A 27,602-nucleotide genomic window follows, 5' to 3' on the forward strand; every position below is an offset into this window, starting at 1 on the left:
GTCGACTGTTTTCTCTTTTCCACAGATGCTGCCTGGTTTACCGAGTCAGCATTTTGTGTGTGTGTTGTTTTGGATTTCCACCACTTGCAGATTTTCTCATGTCTTTAAGATGTGTCATCTTTCTCTCTGACTGCAGATTTCCACCTACGAGTTTTAATTACACCTGCTCAACTTCCACCACTTTAGATCTCAGACCTTTCCTCCCAGCCAGAACAAGGATGACACTTCCTTGCCTCATCCTCCACAGTCAATACTTTCCACCAGCTCTGAAGGGATTCTATCGGCAGACGTATACTGTATTCCCTTCTCCTTTCAAAGCTCTGAAGGTATCATTTCCTCTTTAACTCTTTGCCATCTCCACTGACCACTCCCTTTCCTGTGACACTTCTCAATGCAGCTAGAAAATGTGTAATAAGCGCCTGTTTACCTTTTCATTTCCTACCATTCCACAATCTAACAGCTCATCCCAGTGAGGTAGCTATGAGAAAAAGGAGGGAGGAGAAGATGGCGACGCGACGCAGCGCGCGCGGCCTCTCCGGTGAAATGATATCGTATTTGTTAAATAGGAGCAGTGCACAATCCTGATTTGATGGAGATGGATGTGAGAAGCACGGAGGAAACATCTGGAGAAACTTCTGAAATGCCCGGTTCGCTGCCACTGCTACTGTGTGATCGAGAATCCCTGGAGGGAAGGCCCCAAATCCTCGGCTTTGCCCGTTGCTGGCGGCCAGGGCTGGGGTCAAAGCGCTTAGCAGAGATGGTGCTTGGTGCTCGGTGCTCGGTGTCAGAGGGCTGGTCGGAGGCTCGAAGTTTTCGGACGGACTGAGAGTCAGACTGTGGTCGGGTGCTTCCAGGATGCTGCATCGGCAAGTTTGCAGCGCTGGAAGCTCATGGCAGGGAGAGTTTTCTTCCTTCTACAGTCTGCGTGAGATGTTGGGACTTTCAAGAGACGTTGAGACTTTTTTTACCATGCCCACAGTCTTCTTCTTTCAAATTACAGTATTGCTTGCACTGTTGTAACTATATGTTAGAACTGTGTGGTTTTTGTCAGTTTTTCAGTCTTGGTCTGTCTTGTGTTTCTGTGATATCATACTGGAGGAACATTGTATCATTTCTTAATGCATGCATTACTAAATGATAATAAAAGAGGACTGTGTGTCCTCATAATCTAATCTAATCTAATGTTCCTGCATTTCTTCAAAATTCGTATTTTGCCTTCTGCACTCACATTGCTGTCTCCTTATGATAGTATTGGTATTGCTATTGATATTGGTTTATTATTGTCACGTAGTGAAGAGCTGTTCAAACAGATCAAATCATTACACTGCTCTGAGCTAGAAGGTAAAAGAATAAAAATGTAAAATAAGGTGTAAAAGCTACAAAAAAGTGCAGTGCAGGTAAGTGATAAAGTGCAAGATCATAACAAGGTAGATTGTGAGGCCAAGAGTCCTTTTTATTATATAAGGGGTCTGTTCAAGAATCTGACAACAGTAGAATAGAGGCTCTCCTTTATCCTGGTGGAATGTGCTTTCAAGTTTTTGTGCCTGATGGGAGAAGGGAGAAGAGAGGATGTCTAGGGTGGGTAGCATCTTTGATTAGGCTGGCTGCATTACTGAGGCAGAGAGAAATATAGACAGAGTCCATAGAGGGGATGTTAGTTCCCGAAACGAGCTGAGCTGTGTCCACAGTTCTCTGTAGTTTCTTCAGGTCACATGCAGAGCAGATGCTATGCCAACCTGTTATGCATGCTATCAGAATGCTTTCTATGGCGCATCAATAAAAATTGGTAAAGGTTGATGGAGTCATTCCAAATTTCTTTCATGTCCTAAGGAAGTAGAGACGCTGGTCAGCTTTTTTTTTGGCCATGACATCAAAATGGTTCGACCAGGACATGCTATTCGTAATGTTCACACCTAGGAGCTTGAAGCTTTCAACCCTCTCAACTTCACCACTGTTGATGTTTGCAGGAGGTATGTGCACCACCTCCCTTTATGAATTCAATGACCAACTCTTTTGTTAATATTGAGGGAAAAATTGTTGTTATATCACCAGGTCACTAAGCTAACTCCTTCCTCTACTCCTAATCTTCATTACTGGAGCGGACTGGGTGACCATTCTTGCAGCATATCTGTATTCAGCCCATAAGGACCACCCTGAACTTCCAAATTATATCATTTTAATTCTCTGTCTCACTCCCGCTCTTACCTCTCCGACTTTGGCTTCTGACAATGCTCCAACGATACCCATATAAGCTCTTTATCTTCTTCCTGGAGAGGTTGGAAAGTTTAACCCATGATTTTTCTCCCCTCTTCTTTCCCTGATATTTAGCTGTATCCTTTCGTTTCAATTTGATTCATTTTCTGTTCTGTCCCCAATTGCTAAATTGTAAAGTAATTGTTGTCTCAAGAACTTTGGTCTACATCCTCCTGCTCTCTGCAATTAAACCTTTGTTTTACAACTGGTTTCCTCACTTTTCTAGCTCTGACGAAGGCTCTTCCATCCAAAACATCATCCCAGTTTTTCTGCCCATGAATGTTTACTGTCCAAAGTCTTCCAGGCACTTTCTGTTTCTGTGCCTTAAATCTATGTCCCCTGGTTATTGACTTTCTCACTAAGAGAATAATGTTGTTTCTCTCAAGCTTCTGATAAATTTATCCATTGCAATTACATATTCCTGCAGATTCTTATTGTTTCAAAGCAAACAACACTGCATGACTAACCCCTCCTCATAATTATAATTCTTCAGACCTAGGAACATCCTAATGTTTCACCTCTACATCCTTCATGATCAGAAAGGTAAACAGTACTCCTAAATGGGATGATCTTTTGTTCTCTGCATCACCCAATACAGCTGCCTTCATGGAAATAAGGATGCTTCCCTTATATTGAATTCAGAAGAAAGGTCAATGACCTGAAACGTTCACTCTCTCTCCACACATACAGCACTGCCTAACCTGCTGAGTAGTTCCAGCATTTGCTGTTTTTACTTCATATTTGCAGCACCTACAGTTATTTCTACTTCTCCAGACTTGCAGCCGTTGTTTTTTATACTGTTTCTCAGATTTTTCAGATCATTCTTTCCTTATTTCTCTTCCCAAATACAACATTTCACATATCTCTAGGTTGAGTTCCCAATTCGCATCCATTACTTCTTTCCTGCAAATTATGATTCTTTTTAGTTAATTATTCTGCCAATGGTTATATCATCTATGAAATTCCTTAACATGGCTCCAGCAATGAACTCTCGATTATTTGTAATTATCCATGAAAAGCAAAGGACTTGAGCCTTGTGGAACCTCACTGACAACAACCTTCCATTTACTAAAACTCTTGCCAAATATTATCCATGATTCCTTGTCACTGAATCCATTTTGGAGCTAAATTGCTGTTGTGTCCTTTATCTCACTGTTTTTTTTTACCAACCCGCCATCCACTACTTTATTTTAAACCTTTTGCAAATATGTATTTCAAAAATACTATCCTTATTGATCTACCTTGTTGTTTCACAGAATCATTACTCAGGGATGACATTCTTTTACAAGTACATGCTGACTATTCTTGGTGTTCATGGTCTTTTCGAAATGATGACTAACAGGGTTTACTAAGATTTTTTTTCTAATTATCTGCCTGCCACTGATGTTGGTCTGTCCTGCTCTATGTACCCAATCTATCTTTGTAAACGATGTTACCATTATACAATCCTTCAGTCTTCTGGCACCATGCCTTTGGTAAAAGTAGGTTGAAAAGTAAAGATCAAAGCCACTACTATTTCCATCCTTAGTTTTCTCAAGATAACATTTCATCTGGGCCTGGCAGATCTATCAACATGCAAAGATTCAAAACTCCTTAGTATTTTCAGTCATTTGATCTATCTCACTAAATGTAGCTCACACAAACCTCCTCTTTTAAGAAGAAGGGTGTGACGTTTTTCATTAAGAATAGTGCTAAGGCAGAAGGGGGCTGTGATGAGAACAGACAACATCTCAGTGAATGCAAGAACAGACTCAAGGGGGCAAGTGATCTATTCTTGTTCCTGTTTCTTCTGATAGCCCAGGCTTGTTGCTTCCACATCCAGGTTACCTAATAGGACCTCCTCTTTCATTGGTTATTTCCTAACTCTCAAATATTCATCAATAAACTTTGAATTTTCCTTGCTTTTCCTGACCTCTAAGTTTCAGATGCTTTCTTTGCTTTCCAAATGTCTTTAGTAGTTTTATTCCTGCTCTTCTATTGCTCACTGTAATACTGATATAAGTCTGTACGCTAACTCAAACCATGTAAAAGCACCCTTGCTATCTCATGTAATTGTCAGAATTATGGCAAATGCTTAGCATTTGTCCACAGGGAAGGCGTGAGGAAGAAGAACAGATCTTATCTCTGAAGCATCTCTACGTCCACTTCCATGAAGTGTTTATTGAAACCTCGAAGCATAACCGTGGCAGGTGGTAAATGAAACTGCAGAAATTGTAACAGGAACTAAATGTTCCAAAAGAAGTTACAACAGAACAAAGTATTCCCATTAACACAGCAGTGGCACAATAACCCAGAAAAGGCCATGGTCTAGTTACAGATTGGAACTGGAACTGGAATTGTTTATTATTGTCACATACACCAAAGTACTGTGAAAAACTTAGTTATAGAGTTATAGAACACCACAGCACAGAAACAGGCCCTTCAGCCCATCTAGTCCACGCCAAGCTATTGTCCTGCTCCTAGACCATAGCCCTCCATCACTCTCCCATCTATGTACCTATCCAAATTTCTCTTAAACATTGAAATCAAACCCATATCCACCATTTCAACTGGTAGCTTGTTCCACATTCTCACCACCCTCTGGGTGAAGAAATTTGTCCTCATGTTCCCTTTAAATATTTCATCTTTCATCCTTTAACCCATGACCTCTAGTTCTAGTCTCACTCAACCTCAGTGGAAAAAGTTTATTTGCATTTACCCTATCTATACCCCTCATAATTTCGTAGACGGTACCTCTGTCAAATCGTCCCTCATTTGCCGATGCTCCCGGAAATAAAGTCATAACCTATTCGACCTTTCCCTATAACTCAAGTTCTCAAGTCCTGGCAACATCCTTGTAAATTTTCCCTGCACTCTTTCAATCTTATTGACATTTTTCTTGTATGTAGGTACCAAAACTGCTCACAATACTCCAAATTAGCCCTCCCCAGCACATTCTACAACTTCAAAATAACATCCCATCTCACCCTGTACTCAGTACTTTGATTTATGAAGGTCAATGAGCCAAAAGCTTTCTTTATGACCCTACCTACCTGTGATGGCATGTTCAAGGAATTATGGATCTGTATTCACAGATCCTTCTGTTCCAACACACTCCACCGTGCTCTACCGCTCACTGTGTAATCCTATGCTGGTTTGTCCTCCCAAGGTACACCATCTCACACTTGGCTGCATTAAATTCAATCTGCCATTTTTAGACTATTTTTTTCCCATCCTGCTGCAAGCTTTGATAGTCTTCCTTGCTGTCCACTACATCCTCAATCTTAATATCATCCACAAATTTACCGATTCAGTTTACCACATTATTATCCAGATCATTGATATAGATGACAAACAACGATGGACCCAGCACCAGTCCTGCAGCACCCCACAGTCACAGGCCTCCAGTGAAAGAGGCAACCATCTACTACCACACTCTGGCTACTCCCATAAAGCTAATGTCGAATCTAATTTACTACCTCATCCTGAATACCAAGCAACTGGAGCTTCCTGGTTAACCTCGCATGTGGGACCTTGTCAAAAGCCTTGCTGAAGTCCACATATACAACATTCACTACCTGGCCTTCATTAACTTTCCTGGTAACTGCCTCTAAGTACTCTGTAAGATTGGTTGGATTGGACCTACCATGCACAACGCCACGTTGACTATCCATAATCAGCCCTGTCTATCCAGATACTTATATATCTGGTCCCATAGAATAGCTTTCAGAAATTATCCACAACTGACGTCAGGCTCACCCGCCTATAATTCCCTGTCTTATTCTTGAAGTTTTTCTTTAACAAAACATATTCTATTCTCCCCCGTGGTAAGAATGTTTTAAATATCTCTGCTAGGGCCCCTGCAATTTCTGCATTTGCCTCCCACAAGGTCTGAGGAAAACCTTGTCAGACCCTAGGGATTTATATACCTTAATTTGCCTCATGACAGCAATCATCTCCTTCTCTGTAATCTGTATACAGTCCTTACATTACTGTTGCTTTGCCTCACTTTTATAGACTCTGTGTCCATCTCCTGAGTAAATACAGATGCAAAAAAAACCTTTAAAATCTCCCCCATCTCTTTTGGCTCCATGCATAGGTTACCACTGTGATCTTGCACAAGACCAATTTTGTCTCTTGCTATCCTTTTGTTCTTAATATATCTGTAGAAACACCTGGGATTATCCTTCTTCTTGTCTGCTAGACCAACCTCATGCCTTCTTTTATCCCTTTTTAAGTGTCCCCTTGCACTTGTTATACTCCTCAAGTACCTGCCCTATATTCTTTCTCTCTCTCAAAGAAACTTTCCTGAACATATTTGACAACCTCTATCCCACCCAACCCTTTTACAATATGTGAGTCTCATTCAATATGTGGAAAGTTAAAATCACCAACTGTCACAACCTGTTTTGCATACTGTTCATACAGATCACATCATTACACAGTGTATTGTGATAGTCCAAAATATAACTGTGCATTAACTAAGAGAATGTGCAGTGCAGATAGACGACAAGGAGCAAGAGCATAACCAGGTAGACTGTGAGGTTAGGAGTCCATTTGATTGTACTTGGGGACTATTCAGTCATCTTATAACTGCGGGGTAGAAGCTGTCCTTGGCCTGGTGGTATGTACTTTCAGATTTTTGTACCTTCTGCCTGATGTGAGAGGGGAAAAGAGAGATTGTTTGTGGTGGATCTGTCTTTGATTATATGGGCTAATTTACTGATGCAGCAAAACTTATAAAGTCCATGGAAGAGTGTATGGGACTTAGTGGGAGATCTCACCTCCACTAAAGCCCAACTGGCTTTTACATTTATGATACCGATCTTCAGTGACTTCTGATCCACAAACTCCCTGATTTTAAAATTATCCTCCTTACTTTAAAATCCTATGGCCTGGCCTTTCCAATTCCCTTAAAGTTTCCAGTCTTACAATCCATAAAGAAATGTTCATATTGGAAATGTATAAAGTACAGATACTGGAAATCTAAAATAACAGCAGAAAATACTGCAAATACTCAAAGATCAGTTGTGGGATAGTGGGGGTGGGGGGGCGGGGAACATCTATGGGTAGAGAAGCGGTGTTAAGTTTCACATCAAAGACATTCCATTTAAACAGAACTTGTATTGATGAAGGGTTTCAACCAGGAGCATTAACTCCTGTTTTACCTTCCAAACATGCTGCTGATCTGCAGAGTGTTTTCAGCATTTTCTGTTTTTATTTAAATAAACAATGGTCTTCTATGCTGACTTTTTTTCTGCCTACATTAATTTCCTCCTGAAACCGTGTGGAGCTCTGAAGTTGCTTTCAGTTTAACTCAGTAATATCAGTGAGTATCACTGCTATTACAACTGCAGATTTTTAGGCAACGTGTTTTCCTGCTTTCTATGAAATGACTGAATTGTCCATGGTTATTAATTGATAAATAGAGCATTTGGTGGGGGGATATGATTTCGATTGAGAAGGGCGTTGAAAATCTATTCACAAAGCCACCAGATGACTAAACGCTGTGACTCCACTGTGACAGTTACCACAACAAAACTGAATGGGAAATGCTGGCATGGATGTTATGGGTAAAGTTTAGAACATAGATCTATTCAGCACGTGAGTAGACTCTTCAGTCTCCAATGTCTGTGTCAACCCTGATGCTAGATTATACTAAAGCTCTTCTGCCTGCACATGATTCACAGTCCTCCATTCCTTGCACCTTCATCTGTCTATCTAAAAGCCTCTTAAATGCCACTATTGTGTCTGTCTCTACCATTATACCAAGTAGCTCCTTCCAGGTAGTTAGTACTCTGTGGAAAAAATTTGCCCTGTACATTCCTCTCAGTCTTTCCCCTCCTATCTTCAACGCCTATCTTCTAGTATTTTACAATTCTCTCATGGGAAAAATATTCTCACTGTGCTTCTCATAATTTTATAAACTTCTATAAGGCCTCCCCTCCATTTTCAATGCTCCCAAGAAAACAACCCAAGTCTGTACAACATCTTCTTATAACTCATACTCTCAAATCCAGGCAGTATCCTGGTAAATCTCTCCTGCACCCTTTCCGAAGCTTCCAAGTCCTTCCTGTAGTGCAGCAACCAGAACTGTGCACAAAAATCAGAGTTTTATATAGCTACAGCATGACTTCCCTACTCTTATACACATTGCCCTGAAATATATTGGCAAGCATGCCATGTCCCTTCGTTACCACCCTATTGAGTATTTGGCCACTTTCAGGGAGTTATATACCTGGACTCCAAGATCACTCTTTACATCAGTGTTGTTGAGGGTCCCACCATTAATTGTATGCTCTTCCCTCGCAATTAACCTCCCAAAGTTCAGCACCTCACACTTGCTTGAATTCCCTACAATCAATTTACCATAGCCTTTGACAGTCATTCTAACTGTCTATAATTCCACCATTCTTGCTGTCATCTGCAAGCTCGCTAAATCTCCCATCTAAACTTTCGTCCAAGTCATTAATATGTATTACTGACCAGCACTGATGCCATCGACCTCCAGCCAGAATAACATCCTTCCATCACGACCCTCTGTCTCTTATGTGCAAGCCACACCAGAATCCAAGCTACCAAGTCACCAGGGATCCTAGACATCTTAACTAGGTCAGTCTATCATGAGGGATCTTATCAAATGTCCTTGTGGATAACCTCCTGTGCCCTACCCTCATCAATCACTTTTGTCACTTCCTCAAAAAAATGAAAATCATGTCTGTTAGATGTGACTTGCTATGCTGACCATCCCTAATCAGGCCATGCCTTTCCAAATGCACATAATTCTTATCCCAAGGAAATTGCTCCAATAGCTTCCCCAACATTGATAAGAGGCTCTCTGGACTTTATTTCCTCAATGATCCCTGCTTCCATTCTTGAAGTGAAATGTACAACACTGGATAATTAGTCATCATAACAATAGTAGATTATGTTTGTGGATCAGACGTCTGTGCTTTTACAAGATCTTGTGAGCCATTATTACAAATCGACTAAATAAACCAGAGAAAGCCAAACAAATCAATGTAGTTTAATATTCAAGTCTTATCCTTGGCATTCATAATTCATTCCAAATTGCTCCCATGTCTATGATTCTTTCATTTCTTTTGTGAGAAATACTGATTCTACATTTGTTATACAGCTCATAGAATTAGTAACAATAAAACATGGGTGTCTCTAGTGAACAATCTGCAGCCTATAGGGCTCTAAATCACAGCTGTGGGTCTCCTTCATAAATTCTAGGTACAGGAAGATCTAGGGATGACATACATTTGAAGAAGGGGGGAAGGATTGTAAGAACTCCTTTAGAAAGCACCTGGCACCATTGGATTTATAAATTTACATAGAATACAGAAGTAAGGAAATCACTCTCATCCTTCATAGACTGCTGGTTAAGAACCAGTCGGCCAATTCTGCACATCACGTTTTTGGGTGGCTATCAAGCTCCTGGAGAGACTGTGGGTGACGGAGGTGAGCAAACAGTGATTACATAGAACAGGGAAGTATATAGAAAGATCTATCTCTTAACCAGTTTGTCAGCTACCCCTCTTTTTTTTAACTAAACTGTTAGCCATTATCCTGATACAGTATCCCCTTTAGCGGTACACTGTCAAATTTAGTTTGATGGTATGGTGAAGTCCCTTGGGAGGTATGATTTGTTAAAGTTGTTCTGTACACAGTATGTGCTATAGCTGATAGAGTGTATAAGGAGAGACCATTTCCTGCCATCGAAGTCTGAGAACTAGAGGAGACAGGTTCCAGTTGGTTGACAAATGAACCCAATCAGGCTGTGGGTATTTGTTCATATGAGTGAACTAACAAAAGGGATTGTGGAACCATATACAATACTCAGATTCTGACAAGCCAACTTCCTCTAATTAAGTTATCAGTTAAAATACTGAAACATTTACAACTCTGTTAAATGGTACACCACGGGGCAAATGCAGAGGTCAAAACAGCTACCATGCGAGATGCTTCATAAGTAAAAGTAAGAACGTTGTGGAAAAAAACGCTCAGAGGGAAAAGGGATCTGTTTCTTTTTGCGTCTTCAGCTCGATTGGGTTGGCGTGAAATCGGCCATGAAAAATTACTACTTAAGTGAGTGGTAGAATTTGCGGAGTGGGGGTGGGGTGGGCTGACGGGGAGAATAAAGTGGGATTCCTGTTAAACAGGAGCCTGATGACCGCTAGAGGGCCGAAGGGCCGAACTTTGTGCTGTAATTCCCGAATTCCAGGACTCGGTTCCAGTAGCCGCTTTAGCTGTTCTATTGTTTAAACGCTAAGCGTTCGATGGCACTGACTAACAAAGTGAAGGCAGATTTAACAAAAAGAACCACAATAAGATGACGTATTAATTGATTATATAATTGATTTTAAAATCTACAGTCCTTGGGAATACTGTTCGTTATCTACATTCGAACTGTCTTTATAATTCCCTCACGCCCAAATGTTACACGTTGCTTGCTATGGGGGTGGGGCAATGTACCAATGCGACAAGGTCTCTGACACGGTTCCTGGCTCTGTGGTTCAGCCTTCTGTGGGAGCGAAGTCGACGGGGACAGGGGATTCAATAAGGAGATTCTGTGCACGTGAAAACGACTCCTGGACGCTCTGTTGCCTCCCAGATGCCAGGGCCGGCGATGTCTCAGATGAGGGGGTGGGCTGGAAGTCGCGGTACGTATTCGTACCGACGACATCGATAGGAAAAGGGATGAGGAATCTAAAAGCAGGACCTCAAGGGTAGTAATCTCTGGATTGCTGCCTGTGCCACGCGCCAGCGAGGGTAAGAATAGGAGGATGTGGCAAATGGATATGTGGCTGAATAAATGATGCGGGGCTGGGGTGGAGGGCACGGTTCCCGATCAGTGGATCATTCGAATCTCTTCTGGGGAAGATGTGACCTGTCCAAAGGGGTGGATTACACGAACTCGAGAGAGACCAATATCCTTGTGAGCAGGTTTGCTCCAGCTTTTTATTGGGGTGGGGGTTAAACTGCAGCGTGTGGAGAGACTGTGAGAAGGCAGTGGATGGAGCATAACTGGTTCGGTTGAAATGTGTCTTTAATGCGAGAGGTATCGAGAACGAGGGTGATAAACTTCTTGGAGCATCGATCAGCACATAAAGTTATGACGTTGGGGTCATTACAGAGGCCCAGTTCATGATGTGCCGTATCGCATGACGTAGGCGATCATGTTATTTCCACGACCATGATTGTTCTTGGCAACTTATTCTAAGGAAGTGAGTTGACACTGCCTTTCTGTGCAGCGTCTTTACAAGACGGGTGACCCCCAGCCATTAGCAATACTTTTTAGAGATTGTCTGTCTCACGTTAGTGGTTGCATAACGAGGACGAGATATGCACCACTTGCTCATAGGACCATCCACCATCTGCTCCAGTGGCTTCACGTGACCCTGATCGGGGGGCTAAGCAGGTGCTACACCTTGCCCAAGGGTAACCTGCAGGCTAGCGGAGGGAGGGAGCGCCTCACACCTCCACACCTCCTTTGGTAGAGGAGGTAAAAGATATGGGGGAGTGACATTGCTAATCAGGGGGATTGCTGCTGCAGAAAGGGATGATGCCCGGGAGGGGTCGTCTACTGAATCAGTGTGGGTGGAAATGGGAAACCGGAAGGGAACGATCACTGTATGGGGTGGTGGTGGTGGTGGTGGGGGGGTTCTATAGATGCCTCCCCCCACCCCGCCCATAGCAAAAGACACACCGACGAGCAGATCAGGAAAATTGTAAAATAACACGGATATTATCATAGCTGACTCTAACACTGATAGGCACCTTCTTGGTGCAAAAGATTTAGATGGGGCAGAATTTGTTAGCTGTGTCGGGAAGGATTACTGGCACAATCGGAGGGGTTGACTAGAGGAGAGTATTTCGGAGACAACTCCCTGGCCTTCAGCAGTCTTACAGAGGGATAGCAGCGGACGATATGGGAAAGTATTTCACTGGGGGGTTGTGAAATATGATGCTATTAGGCAGGAAGCTGGGAGCGTAAATTGGGAACAGATGTACTCAGAAAAGTACAATGAAATATAAAAGTTGTTTAGGGAGCGCTTGCTGGGGCTTCTGGATATACTTGACCCACTGAGGGAGGGAATGTGTGCTCGGGTGAAGGAACCATGATTGACAAGAGATGTAGAACATCTAGTCAAGAGGAAAAAAGAAATGTATTTTAGGATCAGACAGAGTTATAAGGTAGCCAGGAAGAAACTTGAGAGAGCTAGAATGGGATTTGAATAGGCCTTAGCAGGTAGGATTAAGTAAAACACCAAGTTGTTCTACGTGTACGTGATGAATAGAAAGATGACTAGAGTGAGGGTAGGGCCGATCAGAATAAAATGTGAAACACGTTCTTGGAGTCGGACTATGTTGCGGATGTCCGTAATGAATGGTTTGCTTCAGTATTCATCAGTGACAGGGACCTTGACGAATGTGAAGACAGCGTAGAACAGGGTAATGTACTGAAACACAATGACGTTAAGAAAATGAATGTGCTAGAACATTTGAAAAACTTTAGGATAGATAAATCCCCGGGGCCAGTCAGAATATGCTCCAGGTTACTGTGGGAAGCAAGGGAAGAGATTGTCGCGCCTTTGCCGATGATCTTCTGTCCCCTCTGGTCACAGGAGTAGTACCAGAAGATTGCAGGGTGGTCTTTTGTTCATGAAAGTTAATAGGGATAATCCTGGGAATTATAGACCAGTGAATTTTACATCAGTAGTGAGCAAATTTAGAGACAGGATTTACAGGATTTTGGAGAAGATTAGTCAAATTGGGATTAGTCAGCAGGACAGTGGGAAGCATGCCTCACGAGCGAGATTGAGTTTTTTTTAGGAAGTGACAAAGCACATTGATGAAGCTAGAGCGGTGGATGTGGTGTATATGGATTTTAGTAAGGCGTTTGAACAGTTTTCCCATGGCAGGCTTATTCAGAAAGTGAGCAAACATGGACCCCAAGGAAACTTGGATGAGGGGTTTCAGAATTGACTTGTAGAAGGTGATAGAGGTTGGAGCGTATTCTGTCTGAAGGTTGGTGACCAGTGGTGTTCCGCATGGATCAGTTCTGGGACTCCAGATCTTTCTGATTTGTTTAAATGACTTGGATGAAGAAATGGAAGGGTGGGGTGGTTGGTGTTGTGGATAGTGTAGGAGGTTGTTGCAGATTACAACAAGACTTTGATAGGATACATACCTGAGCCGAAAGGTGGCAGATGGATTTCAATCAGGAGAAGTGAGAAATGATGTACCTTGGAAGGTCGAACCAGAAGGCAGTGTTCTGGGTTAATGGTAGTATTCTTAGCAGTGTGGAGGAACAGAGAGAGCTTGCGGCTCACGTCTATAGAGATTTCAAAGTTGTCGCACAAGTTGCTACGTAGCTAAGTAGGGTATGATGTGTTGGCTTTCATTTGCCCGGTGCTGAGTTCAAGAACCGCGAGGTAATATTGCAGCTCTATAAAAAGGTGGTTAGACTCCACTTGGAGTATGGTCTTCAGTTCTAGTCTCCTCATTATAGGAAAGATGTGGAAATTTATGAGAGGATGCAGAGAAGACTTACCAGGATGCTGCTTGGATTAGAGAGCATGTTTTATGAGGATGAATTGAGCCAGCTAGGGATTTTCTCTTTGGAGCGAAGGAGGATGAGAGGTGACTTGATAGCAGTACATAAGATGATAAGAGGCACAGAGTAGACATCCAGCGCCTTTGTCCCAGGGTGGAAATGGCTAAAATGAGAGGGGATAATTTTAAGGTGATTGGTAGAAAGTATAGGCGGGTGATAAGTCAAAGGTGTCTTTTTTTGAGTGGGTGCGTGTAACGCATTGCCACAGGCGGTGTAGAGGTAGATACGTAAGAGATATCTAAGAGATTCTTAGAGACAGGCACATGGATAAAAGAAATATTGATGGTTATGTGAGAGGAAAGCGTTGAAATTATCTTGGAATAGGTTAAAAGTTCGGCACAACATAGTGCGTTGAAGGACCTGTTCTGTGTTGCCATGTCCTATGTTCTTAGGAGTTTAATACATTTCATATGGCAAAGTAAATCGAAGGTTTGAAGTGCCTTCGCTCGGAGAGAAAGAGGGGGCTATATACTGCGGTCTGTGTGTTACCGTTGCTAACCGCAGGGCAATGACACAGCCACTGGAATGTCGTTCTTAATGAACAAGTGCGGTGGTTACATCGCTAGAGACATCGCGGCGACCACCAGACCAGTAAGGATTGCGTCACTTGCCGAACAAATTTGCTGCAGGGTTTCAGCTCGTGTGAAACTAATCGGCGCTCGGTTTCAGTCGGGGGTAGCCCCGGGAAGGATAAACCCTTCCATCTGCAGCACCGTCCTCCCTCGCCCCCAGCCGACAGCCTCCATGCTCTCATCAGGCTGGCTGGGAGTATGGGTCCAGAAAGCAAACACAAACACACACACACACACACACACACACAAAATCATCATCACCACATGAATTAGGGACGGTTTCCGCATCTAACAGCTGTGAATAATGCAGATTCGGAAATGATGCGGATTATAATTTTAATTAAGACTAGAGCGATGTTCTGCGCTGCTTTTCTCCCGCTTCGAAATACAGCGGGGACCTCGGCAACACTAGTAGTTATTAGAGCGGGGCTGAGAGATATGCGCAGTACTTCACCTGGCAACAAAAAACAAAACCGCTGCGAGAAAGCTCACCAGCTCGACTGTCAGTCAGTGGGGAGGGTGCATGGAGCTCACTCGCTGTAAGACACGGGAAACACGCGAGTTGTTTGCTGCAAAGAACGCATTCGCACTCAGAAGCTTTAATTAATGTAAACACTCACGGACAGTGGAATCTATCCGCAAGAGATTAAGATCCAGAAGTATCCGCTTAGGTTTTAGAGGTGATTTGCAAAGGTCGGAAACCGCTCTGGATGCACATTTTAATTGGAGACTTGGAGGGCGAGATAAGTGAGATGTAATTGATACCTCCCCCCCCCCCCCACACACACACACTTACTTCTCCGATAGATAAGTGGCTTTGACCCGTTGCATTTACAACATCTAACATTAAACCCACACACTGTGTCTGTGATTTAAAGGGATGCCTTTGCTTTCACTGCTGCAAATGTGCAGAAAGGGCATTCAAACATGATCATTACAATGGACAATGGTGACAGTCTGTGGTTACCTCCGAAAAGAAAACCAGCAAATGCTGGAAACACTCGGCCGGTTCGCCAGCGCCCGTGGAAAGGGAAAGAATTAAGGTTTCAGGCTTCTATTACTCTCTCCACAGATACTGCCTGGCTCGTTGAGTGTTTCCAGCATTTGTTACTTTTATTTCAAATATCCAGCGGCTGCGATTTTCATATTTTATGTAGCCTACCCAGTTCATTCTGTTTACCCATAGAGGACTATGGGTAAAGCCTAGGTAGTTCTAAGGTAAGGACATGTTCGGCACAGCTTTGTGGGCCGAAGGGCCTGTACTGTGCTGTAGGTTTTCTATGTTTCTATGTTTGCCGTCCTTTGGAAATTGGACCGATATCCCTGTTGTGTGGACAGTGTTTTGAGCGGATCTGCTTCGCGACAGAATAACTAGAACCATAAAACACAACAGCACAGAAAACAGGCCATTCGGCCCCTCTCGTCTGTGCCGAAACTTTATTCCGCTAGTCCCATTGACCCGCACCCAGTCCATAACCCTCCAGACTTCTCCCATTCATGTATTTATCCAATTTATTCTTAAAACTTAAGAGTGAGCCCGCATTTACCACGTCAGGTGGCAGCTCGTTCCACACTCCCACCACTCTCTGAATGAAAAAGTTCCCCCTAATGTTCCCCCTAAATCTTTCCCCTTTCACCCTAAAGCCATGTCCTCTCGTATTTATCTCTCCTAATCTAGTGGAAAGCGCCTACTCGCATTAACTCTGTCTATACCCCTCATAATTTTGTAAACCTCTATCAAATCCCCCCTCATTCTTCTACGCTCTAAGGAATAAAGTCCTAACCTGTTCAATCTTTCCCTGTAACTCAACTCCTGAAGACCCGGCAACATCCTAGTAAATCTTCTCTGCACTCTGACCACAAAGGGGTAGTATAAAGCGCCATAGAGTGGCACTATACCTGTGTGGTATCCGGACAGGAGGAGGATTGTCCAGAGTTTAAACTAACCTTCCAAGCCGTAGAAAATTCTAGTGTTCTGGAGCTGTCCCCCCAGTGTGTTTTTTCACGAGGAGAGTTCATTTCTCCCCTAGCCACGCCACCGTCAGATGTGTCCGCCGGAACAAGGTGGAATTTCACCTCACCTACATCCTCAGGTGAACAAAGGTGGGTTGTTTCGAAGGCCATATAAGCCCAAACAAATGGCATGCAGAAAAATGTATGCTCGTGGTTCTTGGGTACTAGCATTATCAAAGTTTAAAGTTCAAATGCACTATCAAAGTATGTATCTCATATACAATCTTGAGACTCAGCTTCTTGCAGGCATTTACAAAACACAAAAAACCACAAAGAGTTCAGTAAAAGAATACCAACAAGACTACCACATATCCAACTTGCAAAAAAGGGCAAATCTCGCAAATAGTAAAAAAAAGTAAACAAAAACACGAACTGCAGAGTTCCAGAAAACGAATCATAAAAAAGTGAAATCTGCAGACGCTGGAAATCCAAGCAACACACACATAACGCTGGAGGGACTCAGCAGGTCAGGCAGCATCTGCGGAAAGGAGTAAACAGTCGACGTTTCTGACCGAGACCCTTGATTGTTTACTCTTTTCCCCGTATGTTGCCTGGACTGCTGAGTTCCTCCAGCATTTTGTATGTGTTGCACGAAAGTAAGTCCCAGGCATCCTAGGACCCCCACCGCCCAGGTCATGCTCGCTTCTCGCTGCTATCATCGGGAAGGAAATACCAGGAAGGAGTTTCCAACACCACCAGGTTCAGAAACATTCAACGATCATGTTCCTGAAGCAGAGTTCACCACAACGCTGAACTGATCATTGAACACAACCTATGGACGAACTTTCAAGGTCTCTACAACTCATGTTCTCAGTATTATTTGTTATTATTAATATTTATTCATTTATTTAGAGATACAGCACGATAACAGACCCTTCTGGCCCACCGAGCACTGGAGACATGGTGAGAACATGTTTTTCTCAGCTCAATCTGGTAAAACTTGAGGTACGGGGACAACCCTTATTTCTCAGTAACTAGGAACTTTTTGACTATTCTAGTTGTGTTTAGCATTGTGGCTCTCTGGAGATTGACATAAATGTTGCTGTGTAGGTTTAATTGTTTAATGCTGTTGTGCAGTGTCTTTGGGATGGTTCCAGTTGTATATATTACTATTGGGAAAATGTATATGCTGTACATGTTACGTAGTCTTTCCACTTCCTCTTTTAATTCAGGATATTTCTGGTGGTTTTCACTTACTGATTTCTGTATGTAATGTGTATTTGGAATGGCTATATCTATTAAGTAAATTATTCTTGTTTGTTTATCCTGTCATATTATATCTGGACAGCTATTATGGATTGCCCTATCCGTGATAATAGATTGGTTGTAAAATAATTTGAAAGGATCTGACTGTAGAACTGGATGAAGCTTGTATTTATTGTAAGGTATGGTGTCTTTTATGAGTTGGTATTTTAAAGGAAGATTTTGGTGAATGATGTTTGCCAACTTGATTGTAATCAGTTTGAAGTAAATTACTATTACTATTTGCAGTCTTTTTGCTCATTGGTTGCTTGTCAGTCTGTGTCTGTGGTTTTTCATTGATTCTGGTATATTTCTTGGATCTACTGTGAATGCCTGCAAGAAAATAAATCTCATGGTAGAATATGGTGACATGTGCGCACCTTGATTATAAATTTACTTCGAATTTTGAAATTTGTAGGGACAGTTTGTAGACTATGACACCCTGCCTTAAAGGTTTGACATGGTGTTGGTGGTAGAGGGGTAGAGATATGCCAGTGATAGTGGTGGTTACAGCATTCACGTCCAGTCATTGAGGGCAGTGTGAAAATACACTCATAACCAGTAAAGGGCCAGAGAAATGTAAAACAACATCCACAATGTCCATGGTGAAAACATGGCCGGTCTGAAAATGAGAACGTCATGAATAGGGCTGATATTGAGGATCGAAGGTGTAATCAAGGTGGCCTGGTGTGGAATAGCAAATAATCACTGTGTTTGGGGGGGGGGGGGGGAGGCTGTGTAAGTGGGGTGGAGCAGTGGCAGGTGTTTCTTCCACCCTTCAAACTAGATTGTTCCCGCCCCCCCCCATTTAATTGGAAGTACTTAGTCCAACTCTGTGTAAGATATCGGAGTAGAATTAGGCCACTCAGACCATTGAGACTGCTCCACCACTCCATCATGGTTGGTTTTTCATCCCTCTCAATCCCATTCTCCCGCCTTCTTCTATCATCTTTGACCTTATTACTAATCAAAATTTTATCAACATCCACTTTAAGTGCACCCAATGGCTTTGCCCTCCCACTCTTCTGTAGTAATGAATTTCACAGATTGTCAACCCTCTAGCTAAAGAAGTTGCTCCTGAACTCTATTCTAACAGACATCATTGTATTTTGAGGCTGTATCCTCTGGTCCCAAATTCCCCCACTATAGGGAACATCATCTCCAAGTCCACTCTATCTAGGCCTTTTAATATTCGTAGGGTTTGAATGAGATCACCCCTCATTCTTCTAAATCCCAGCGACTATAGGCCACCAAACACTCATCAACCGTTAAGCCTTTCATTCTCGGGTTCATTCTTGTGAATCTCCTCTGGACGCTCTCCAGCACATCCTTTCCTAAATAAGGGGCCTTAAACTGCTCAGAATACGCCAAGTGTGTTCTGACCAATGCCTTATAAAGCCTCATTACATCCTTGTTTTTTATATTCTAGCCCTCTCGAAACGCCCCTTTCAATGTCTCCCTACGAATCATGAAATATGATTCAGAAATAAGAATCAGAAATATGAGTCACAAGCTATTTAACAACGCCGGGGTATAAATTTATTTTGATAAAAAGAACAAACCCAGGGATTAGCAGACAGCAAGAAAAGTGGCCTCCTGTAAAATTCACAGATTCAGAGCAGGGGTGTTTGAATACTACTCTGGATACTAACGACTCCCTTTTACCGTCTAAACTCGAGGCGAAGAAACAGCTTGTAAATTATTCACCGAGTTTAAACGAGTGCTTGAAATGGAGATTCCACCCCCCCCCCGCCGCTCTCGCTAACTATTTGCATGAAATTGCATCGCTCGCGGCAAGTACTTTGCTTTGCCCCGAAAGTGTCAAAGTGATTTGCTTTGAGGCGATGGGGGATGTTTCACTTCTGTGAAATCAGTTCACACCCAATTTACGCTGCAGACACTGATGGGGAGCAGTTTTGATTGTCACAATCAGGAAACTCAATATTATTGAACACTTAGACTCCCAGGTCTGGACACCAAACAGTGGCGGAACACCCGGTTACGGAAGCAATTAATGATAACATGCTCAACCATCTTGGCGATGACTTTGGAGGTAACTCCGTGAAAGGGGAGAAATACTTTAAACTTTAATCATCTGTCAAAATCAGCATCTACATACCATCGATGATAAGGCTGCAAGTGTTCGACGTTTGAACCCTGCCCTGAAATATGTTTGATATCTCTGTTGCCAGAGATTTTGTTGGTTATTCATTAACGGGTTGTGGCTTCAATAATAACCCTGTGTGTATTCCATCAGCCGAATGGCAAACTTGGCTGTTTGTGGTCCCCCTTCGGATTGGTATCCCGGGGCTTGGAGAATTGAACCTATGACTTTAATTCGAATCTCACTGCGGCAGTTGAGATACTTAAATCGAAGAGGCCGCTTTCACAGCGACCGACTTGTTTTTAACTGCTCTCAGGACAATAGATACCCACCTTTGTATGACCCAAGTGAATAAAAAGAAATCGGGAGTTTCACCTCGATTTATAAAGCGAAATAAATCTGCAGGTGCTGGAAATCTACAATTGGGAAACTGAAAGTGGCGGAAACACTTAACAGGTTAGGAAGCGTCTGTGGAGAAAGAAACAAATAATGTTTCAGGGTCGGGACGGAGGTTATCATTCTGCTCTGATAGAGGCTTAATCCTTTTTCTCTCCCAACCAACACTATCTGACCCGCTGAGTGTTCTGCCGTTTTCTACTGTATTTCCCCGACCAACACCAGTTCGAGTGCAGGCGGCAGATTGCCTTCCACTAAGAAACGGGAAAGAAGTGTGGCTTTCGCCTGTATTTACAGTTTCCGACTGTCAGGAACAATAAACGTGTGTGTGTGTGTGTGTGTGTGTGTGTGTGTGTGTGTGTGTGTGTGTGTGTGTGTGTGTGTGTGTAAAGCAGCCTTCACCACAATATTTAATTTCCTTAAGGGTCAAATGATCAGTCAGTGTCTATCAACGTTTTACAGACAGTCAGCAGATCCTGAGATTGCGGCCGATGTCTTGTCTCAGGTCGCCACCCAGTCACTCAACCCCGCGCACATGTGAGCTGAGAAAACAGCCAACTGCCGCAACTGTGAGCATTTGGCATATTTTACATTGATTTGCCCTACTCCATCCTTCCTGGAATGGTTTCGCTCTGAGAACACTGGCAACATGGTTTTCCATCGTTACCCCGGGGTTAAGCTCGGGCGGTAGACGACGAAACATCATGTGCTTCCTTCACTCCTTAACACAGCAAAACGTCCCCAAACTCTCTCACTCTCTGTTTCATCTTTTTTTTTGGGTTGACAAACTCACTGTTTTGATTGGCTTTTGTATCAGAACCCTACCTGCTACAGCTACTGCCTTAATCTCTTTTTGAATCATTAGGCAGCTGCAATAAACCCAATTCGCTCGTTATACTGCTTGTGCATCGAGGGCCTTTTTTGAGAGGCGTGCAATGAACCGATGCTGACTCGCCGTCATTTGTAAGGTCACCCCTACTGCAACCAGCGTCAAAAGAGCACAAATCTGCATATTCTAGCCTCGGGCGTGTTAAACAAAACCGCTGTTTCGGGAACTAAATTAACACGGTCGCATTGGGCGATGCAAAGTAAAAGCATTTCTTTTTGCTTCACCTCAACGCAAAAATTATTTTGAGCATTGAATCGCCTGGCCTTCAAGATGTGTCAGTGTCGCAGGATTCTCCACACCAAGTTCACCACCTTCCTCGGGCGGCGAGAGGCTCGAGTCCGGGAGCGGCACAGGTGGTTTGAGTAATGTTAACAAGTGTCTGGCTTTCGGCTGAAAGTTGCCGCTTTCGCTGCATCCTTCAAACCATAGATGTAATCAGAACATTGGTATGTTATGCACATCTCCTTCCTGCATCGAACGTCAGCGCAACAGTACGAAGAGTCATTGTACTGCAGAGTGACCTGCGGGATTCGGCAATTTTAAATGAAGATTAGTGTGCCGTATAATCACAAATTGACCAGCAATATCAAACGCATAAACGGGACAAGTGTTGATGATATTTAAACGCATCTTCTCTCTAGGATGAACTGTTGACGAATGAAACAGATCCCTGGTAGAATTTGTGCCGCGACTTTAATATCGCTGCAGTGTGGCGGTCTGCCCGGTCTCATGTTTACCCAGCCCAACACCTGACAAAAAAAAAACGCGTGAACCACGAGTTTCCCTGCTCTCTTTCATAAATCCACATTAAAGACATGCTTGTTTATAGAGCGAGGGAGTTCTCATAGCCTTCTGGGATCCAAGCGGATCCCGAACCCCGCTTTTTCTGCGTTCGACTCGCCAATTTAAGGCGGTTTAAGATCCAGGAGAATGTTTTACGAACCACACTCTACGCAAAATAGTTACTGTATAATCTTATTCCCACACCAAATGGGAAACACATATATTCTGTACGATACTTTTAAAAATAATTGTAGTGTTAGTGTGTGTACAATTATTGGTTGTAAAAGTATGAATCATTTTGTCCTTTCAGCAACTGTATGTTAAACTTTAATGTGGGAAACACAGTCAATCATACGAATGAAAAAATAATCAGGGAACCAAGTGTTGGGGATAAGGAACTCCATGGGTGAGACTCGGTCAGTGATTGGAGATCTCCAGATTTATAACAGGGTCGCACAGACAGCATTCTCTAATTGCGGGTGAGAAGTAAATAGTTTAAATTCTTAAGTCAGTAATACCCACTCCACGGAACAACCTTCCATTCAACGAGTATTGTTGGTGTTGTCGAAGTGAATCATTTGGGTTACAATGTGCGTATCGGGGAGAACAAATTCAGCAATAGCAAAAAGAGGCAGCTTTGCAGAAGCGATAGCTGGCTCCCTCTCCTTTTCCGTCTGCTTATCTGTTCCTCGCTTCATGCTTTGACCTTGCATTCCACCTATAATGAAAGATCGCTATCAACAACTAAATGAAACGAGGATCAATCAAAGAAATTGCGATGGGAATGTAGATTCGCTCAGTCTACGTCGATCCGAGTGACACGGTTGCGGCACCGTGTTGCGCAGAACACAGATCTGATACCCTTAAATGGTACTTCGATAAATTCAGTGCGGGTTAATATTCCACCGATCACCGTACACACACCAGTCATTGTGAAGATGCGGTGTCGCCCTTCACTGTCAGGAGATCATCAGAGCCGGACACCTGGCAGATTAATCTCCTCTTCCTTCCAAAAAGGCCTCTTCAGTTTAAGTGTCAGTGAACAGCGGCAGGATAGCAGGATCGGAGCATGGAGAGAACGCATTTGTAGCAATCTAACAAACGATTTTATTCAGAAAGCAAAACAAAATGCCGTCACTTTATTCAATACAATTTCGCGATTAAAAGGGCTTTATAAATTGAATTGGTATTCTTATTCTCAATTTGAAAACAAAATATCATCGCAGTAACGTGAAAAATATCTTAGAATTTAAAACAAGGGAATTGAAAATAAAAGTATACGTGAACCACTGGAAAATAGAAGTGGAAAGGAAAGTGAAAAGAGGGGCGACGTAATGAAAGAGAAGGCAGACTGTGTTAGAGCAGCGTGCCTTGAATCAGATATCAGTGTGTCGCATTTGGGTGCAATCATTCATTTCAACGCCAGCCAACGATACCCCGCTCTCTCCGCAGATTTGTAGCTGTCATTGTAGTTGCCAAGGTCTGTCTCTCCTCCGTGTCAGGGGATACTCCGAGTGCGGTAATCCTATTTCAGTTACCGCTGGGGATCTAGTACCCTTGAGACCAATTCACAGTAAGATAGCTACCCTGACTCTGTTTGCATTCGAGGGAGAAAGAAGGGACAATGAGCACCGTAACGCTGGCAGACTGTTCACTCTACTGAGCCTACTTAGTCCGCACACCGAATCTCTTTGTACCTCACGGCGGCATAGTGAAATCAAATCCAACTAGAGGAGGCGGCACGGCTCCATAGTGATCGCAGTACCTGGTCATGCCGGTTGCAGTAAGGTCGCCGTGGGTCGAAGTGCGAACACCCAGTTATGAGATCGGAGAAAGTTGGAGAGAGGGAAAATAACGTCCACTGCATTTAACTGAAATGCTATTCCTTGCTTTGTTGGTGCCAGGAGTGAGGAGTACATAGGTAGACAAAACTAACGTTGGGCGGTCAATTCGTGTTAAATGGAGATTATTTGGCCAAGGTCAATCTAACAAAATTGCCATCTATATTCACTTTCTAGAATAAAAGGATCCAGCAGGTCCTTCTCACTGCAGATACAAGTTCATTTCCCACTACACTGCGTGCATTTTAAAAAATATTTCAAGTGAAGAGTATAGTGAATTATTATTTTAATTTATAATTAAATATTTCGTTGGAGGTAGATTCTGGTCATGGTCATGGGGCAGCGCCGTTTTCCCCGCGCACACACAATACATACAATAAGATGACGTTCAAACTATTTTCTAGAAAACTATTATTTGTCTTTTAATTGATATACACAAATAAAATACATCTATCATGTCTAACTGTATACAACAAGCGACTGAACTGCATACAATTTAAAATATCTAAAATATAAATTTACAAGTCAACATAAAAGGGAAAGAGAACTGGGAACGCCGATTTCTGATACTCTCCGACCTCAATTTTCAAACCAAGACATTTTTGACAAATGAGATGTCTATAACAATCCTAAAATTATATAAAATGTCCGGTGTGCACAGTTTAATAAAGGACTCAGATCTGAATCGTTGAACACTCCATCTCCTTTACACAGTTGCAATTGCGACAGTAAAGATGTGCATCAGTAATAAGGAAATAAAATGAATCCGATTGCTTTGATTTGCCCAGAATAAGTTATTCTATATCTTCACAGTAACCCTGAAAAGTCTTGTGTGGCTTCAACTCAGTTGCCGAAACACCTGCAAGATCTACTCCCTCGCACGTAGAAGCACGCAATCCCAAACGTATTGAGGTAGGAGATTCAGATCTATTCTGGATTGTTCCGTAAAATTACACCTGACATTTGTCAATCGATGTGCAGGACAATAACAGAGAACTGGTTTAAAAATAAATGATAGGCTTGGGTTCTGAATCTAGGGAAGTAGGTCAAAAGCGGAAGAGGGGATGTAGGAGTGTATCAAGGAGAATATTGGCATGATGGTGTGTGTGTATACTGGAATTAAGGAAGAGATTTTGGGAATTTCTATCGGCTGTCAACTCAGGGCAATGAAAGACCAAATTTATAAGATAGAATGAGAGGATGATAGCCACAGACAGAATGGTGACAGTGGACGAAACCAATTATTTAAATATGGACACGATGAACACGAGGAGTTCGGAATGGGAGGAAATTTTGCACGGCGTTCGGGACAACTTTCTGATCAGTGTGTTTTTGTTCCGGTAGGGAACCTACCTTTGGCTTTGGAAATATATTGGATGACAATCTAGAAAAGACAAACTGGAAAACCATATAGGCCATTCCAAGGTAAAATCTAACTGGAGAAGGGCCAGTTTCAATGGGATAAAAACAGATTTATCCAGGGTAAAGTGGAATCACAATTTGGCAGACAGAAAAGTAACTGAACTGTGAAGTGTGAATGCTTCAGCCATAGTCTAGGCACAGTTCCACGTGAGCGACGGGTAGGGATTAAAGCCACAGCTCCTCGGATAATCAAAAAGGATGAAAAAAAAAGAGCAGATGTAAATGACTGAATAATATATTCCAGGTTGTTAACAAAACTGAGAACTAGGCTGATCCCAGAACGTTCAGATGATGTTTTAAAATAAATAACAGATGCAAAGAGAGCACGAGAAGTCTGGCAACACACATAAAAGGGAATCCAAAAATATTCCTCGAGTGTGTGAGGCGGGGCCTATCAGAGATCAAAAGGGAAATCTGCTCTTGGAGGCAGAGATATTGAAAGAGAGAATGGCATCAAAGAAGAAGACTGTCAGCGTCTCATCAAAAGAAATCATGAGATTATGTATGGGATAACAAGGGGAAATGGAAAGGCCACCTGAATGTAAAGTGGGCAAGTCACCTGGTGCAGACGGATTGCGCCCTGTACAGTTGAAGGACTATGGCGAGCCCAGCCTATAATGATTGCGGTCACATCCAGAAAGAGGCTGTATGGATAACCCCAACTATCACAAACCAGACAGTTTACCTTCGCTGGTGAAAAAAGTTCTAGAAACAATATCAGGAGTAGTATTAGCGGCCCTTTAGCACATATGGATTGACCAGAGAAAGCCAGCATGGAATTGTTATAGGCAAATTATGTTCAACTAACCTGACAGGTTTTTTTTTGACAAAGTGACACAGAGCATAATGAGAAAAATGGAGCTAATCTGGTTTATGGGTTGCCAAAAGTCATTTATTAAAATGTCACACACAAACATCATCGAGATTCAATGGCATGCAATAAAACGGGCTGTGATGCTTTGGATGGGGAATTGGGTAACAATGAATGTTACTTAAAAGGCGGCACCGTAGCATAACGGTGCGCGCAACGCCATTATAACGTCAGCAGCCCGGGTTTAATTCCGCCGCTGTCTGTAAGGAGTTTGTATGTTCTCCCCGTGTCGGCGTGGTTTTCCTCCGGGTTCTCTGGTTTCCTCCCACATTCCAAAGACATACGAGTTAGTAGATTAATTGGTCACATGACGCGGGTTCGTTGGACCGGAAGTACCTGTTACTGCGCTGCCTCTCTAAAGGAGTATCGTCAACGTTATCAGAAGTGAAGAGTACTGTGGAGTTGCCTAGAGTTCATTCCGGAACCGCAGTTTTCTTCTTAATGTATTTTAATAATTACATTTTTTTATATAAAACTTTAAAGTGAAGAGGCTGGTGGAATAGGTGATCATGTGGCTGACGTCATAGAAAGTGTATATCTTGGTAGGAAAAATGGGAAGTCGTGACATTGCAACATAAACTAAAACGGTACAAGGAGATAGGGGTTGTTAGGTGCTTTTGTGCATTATCCATTGAAATTGCCGGATCAGTTACCAAAGGCCACTGAATCCCAGGCTTTGCACCCAGAGGCAAGGTGGATAAGAGGCGAAGCCATGTTGAACACAGTTTTAGTGTTGTCTCTACGGGCTAGGGTGGAATTTAAAGTCTTTGGAGAGGATGCAGAAGAATTTTACCAACATGATTCTACGGCGAGGAGTTTTGAAAAGACAGGATTTTCTTCTCGGAAGGGATACGGTGGCAGGGATATCTGACAAAGATATTTAAATTTACTCCGGGACGTAGCAGATATCGCGAAGGCGATCGATCGAGGAACCAAAGTGACTTTAGACTTTTTTTTTGAAAGCTCAGCGGGTGTTGGTGGTAAGGAATGCACTGTTACATGGTTATGATGAGACCATCCTGTAATTCTGTTATCTACCCGTCAAACCGGCCAGCTGCGTTTGTCGATGTTTGTATGATACAAGGTTGTCTCAACTTTCAAAAGCCAGTTGCAACGACATAGTCACGTGTACTTCAAAGCCAAAACTTTACTAGCAGATCATGTAAGCGTGAAATAAATTAGACTTTATTAGCAATGATCGAAGCCGGGCAGTGTTTGTCCTCTGGCATTTGTTAGGTATGTGCACTGCTGAAACGAGGCGTATTTACTTTTCAAATGCACTCTTACCGTATTGTATACGTAGATATCCGCGTTGAACTGGAAACCTGGCAGAAAGAGACACACATGTAAAGAGTAGTTCAAGCCCCACTCCTTTAATAGGGATATATCTGGGAAACTGACGTGTTCTGCGGTACTACACACATCATGGTCAGAACCCAGTTATACGATAAACATGACTATTATTCAATTTTAAAATTATAATGACCCATAGTTTCCAACTAGATAATGCAATAACTGAGAAATTATCAGGCATTAAAATTTGGAAATGCAAGTGTCAATATGCATAAGTGAACATTTGCTCGGGATAATGTGTATTCAGTGCTCACAGTT

At 42.7% G+C, this 27,602-nt stretch overlaps 1 protein-coding gene across 3 annotated transcripts in view; it reads right to left on the reverse strand.

Moving 5' to 3' along the window:
- The window catches only part of LOC140202236 (RNA-binding protein Nova-1), a 334,247-nt gene that overhangs the window by 40,733 nt on the left and 265,912 nt on the right, over window positions 1-27,602 (reverse strand). For 2 of the 3 annotated variants that reach the window (XM_072267131.1, XM_072267123.1), the window contains exon 5: window positions 27,279-27,316. In XM_072267131.1, the coding sequence (XP_072123232.1) occupies window positions 27,279-27,316 (38 nt within the window). Of the gene's footprint in view, window positions 1-22,520; window positions 22,576-27,278; window positions 27,317-27,602 lie in introns of those variants that run through there. The other variant, XM_072267114.1, reaches the window with a different exon arrangement.

Source organism: Mobula birostris, chromosome 1 (assembly GCF_030028105.1).
Source record: "Mobula birostris isolate sMobBir1 chromosome 1, sMobBir1.hap1, whole genome shotgun sequence".
Classification (NCBI taxonomy): domain Eukaryota; kingdom Metazoa; phylum Chordata; class Chondrichthyes; order Myliobatiformes; family Myliobatidae; genus Mobula; species Mobula birostris.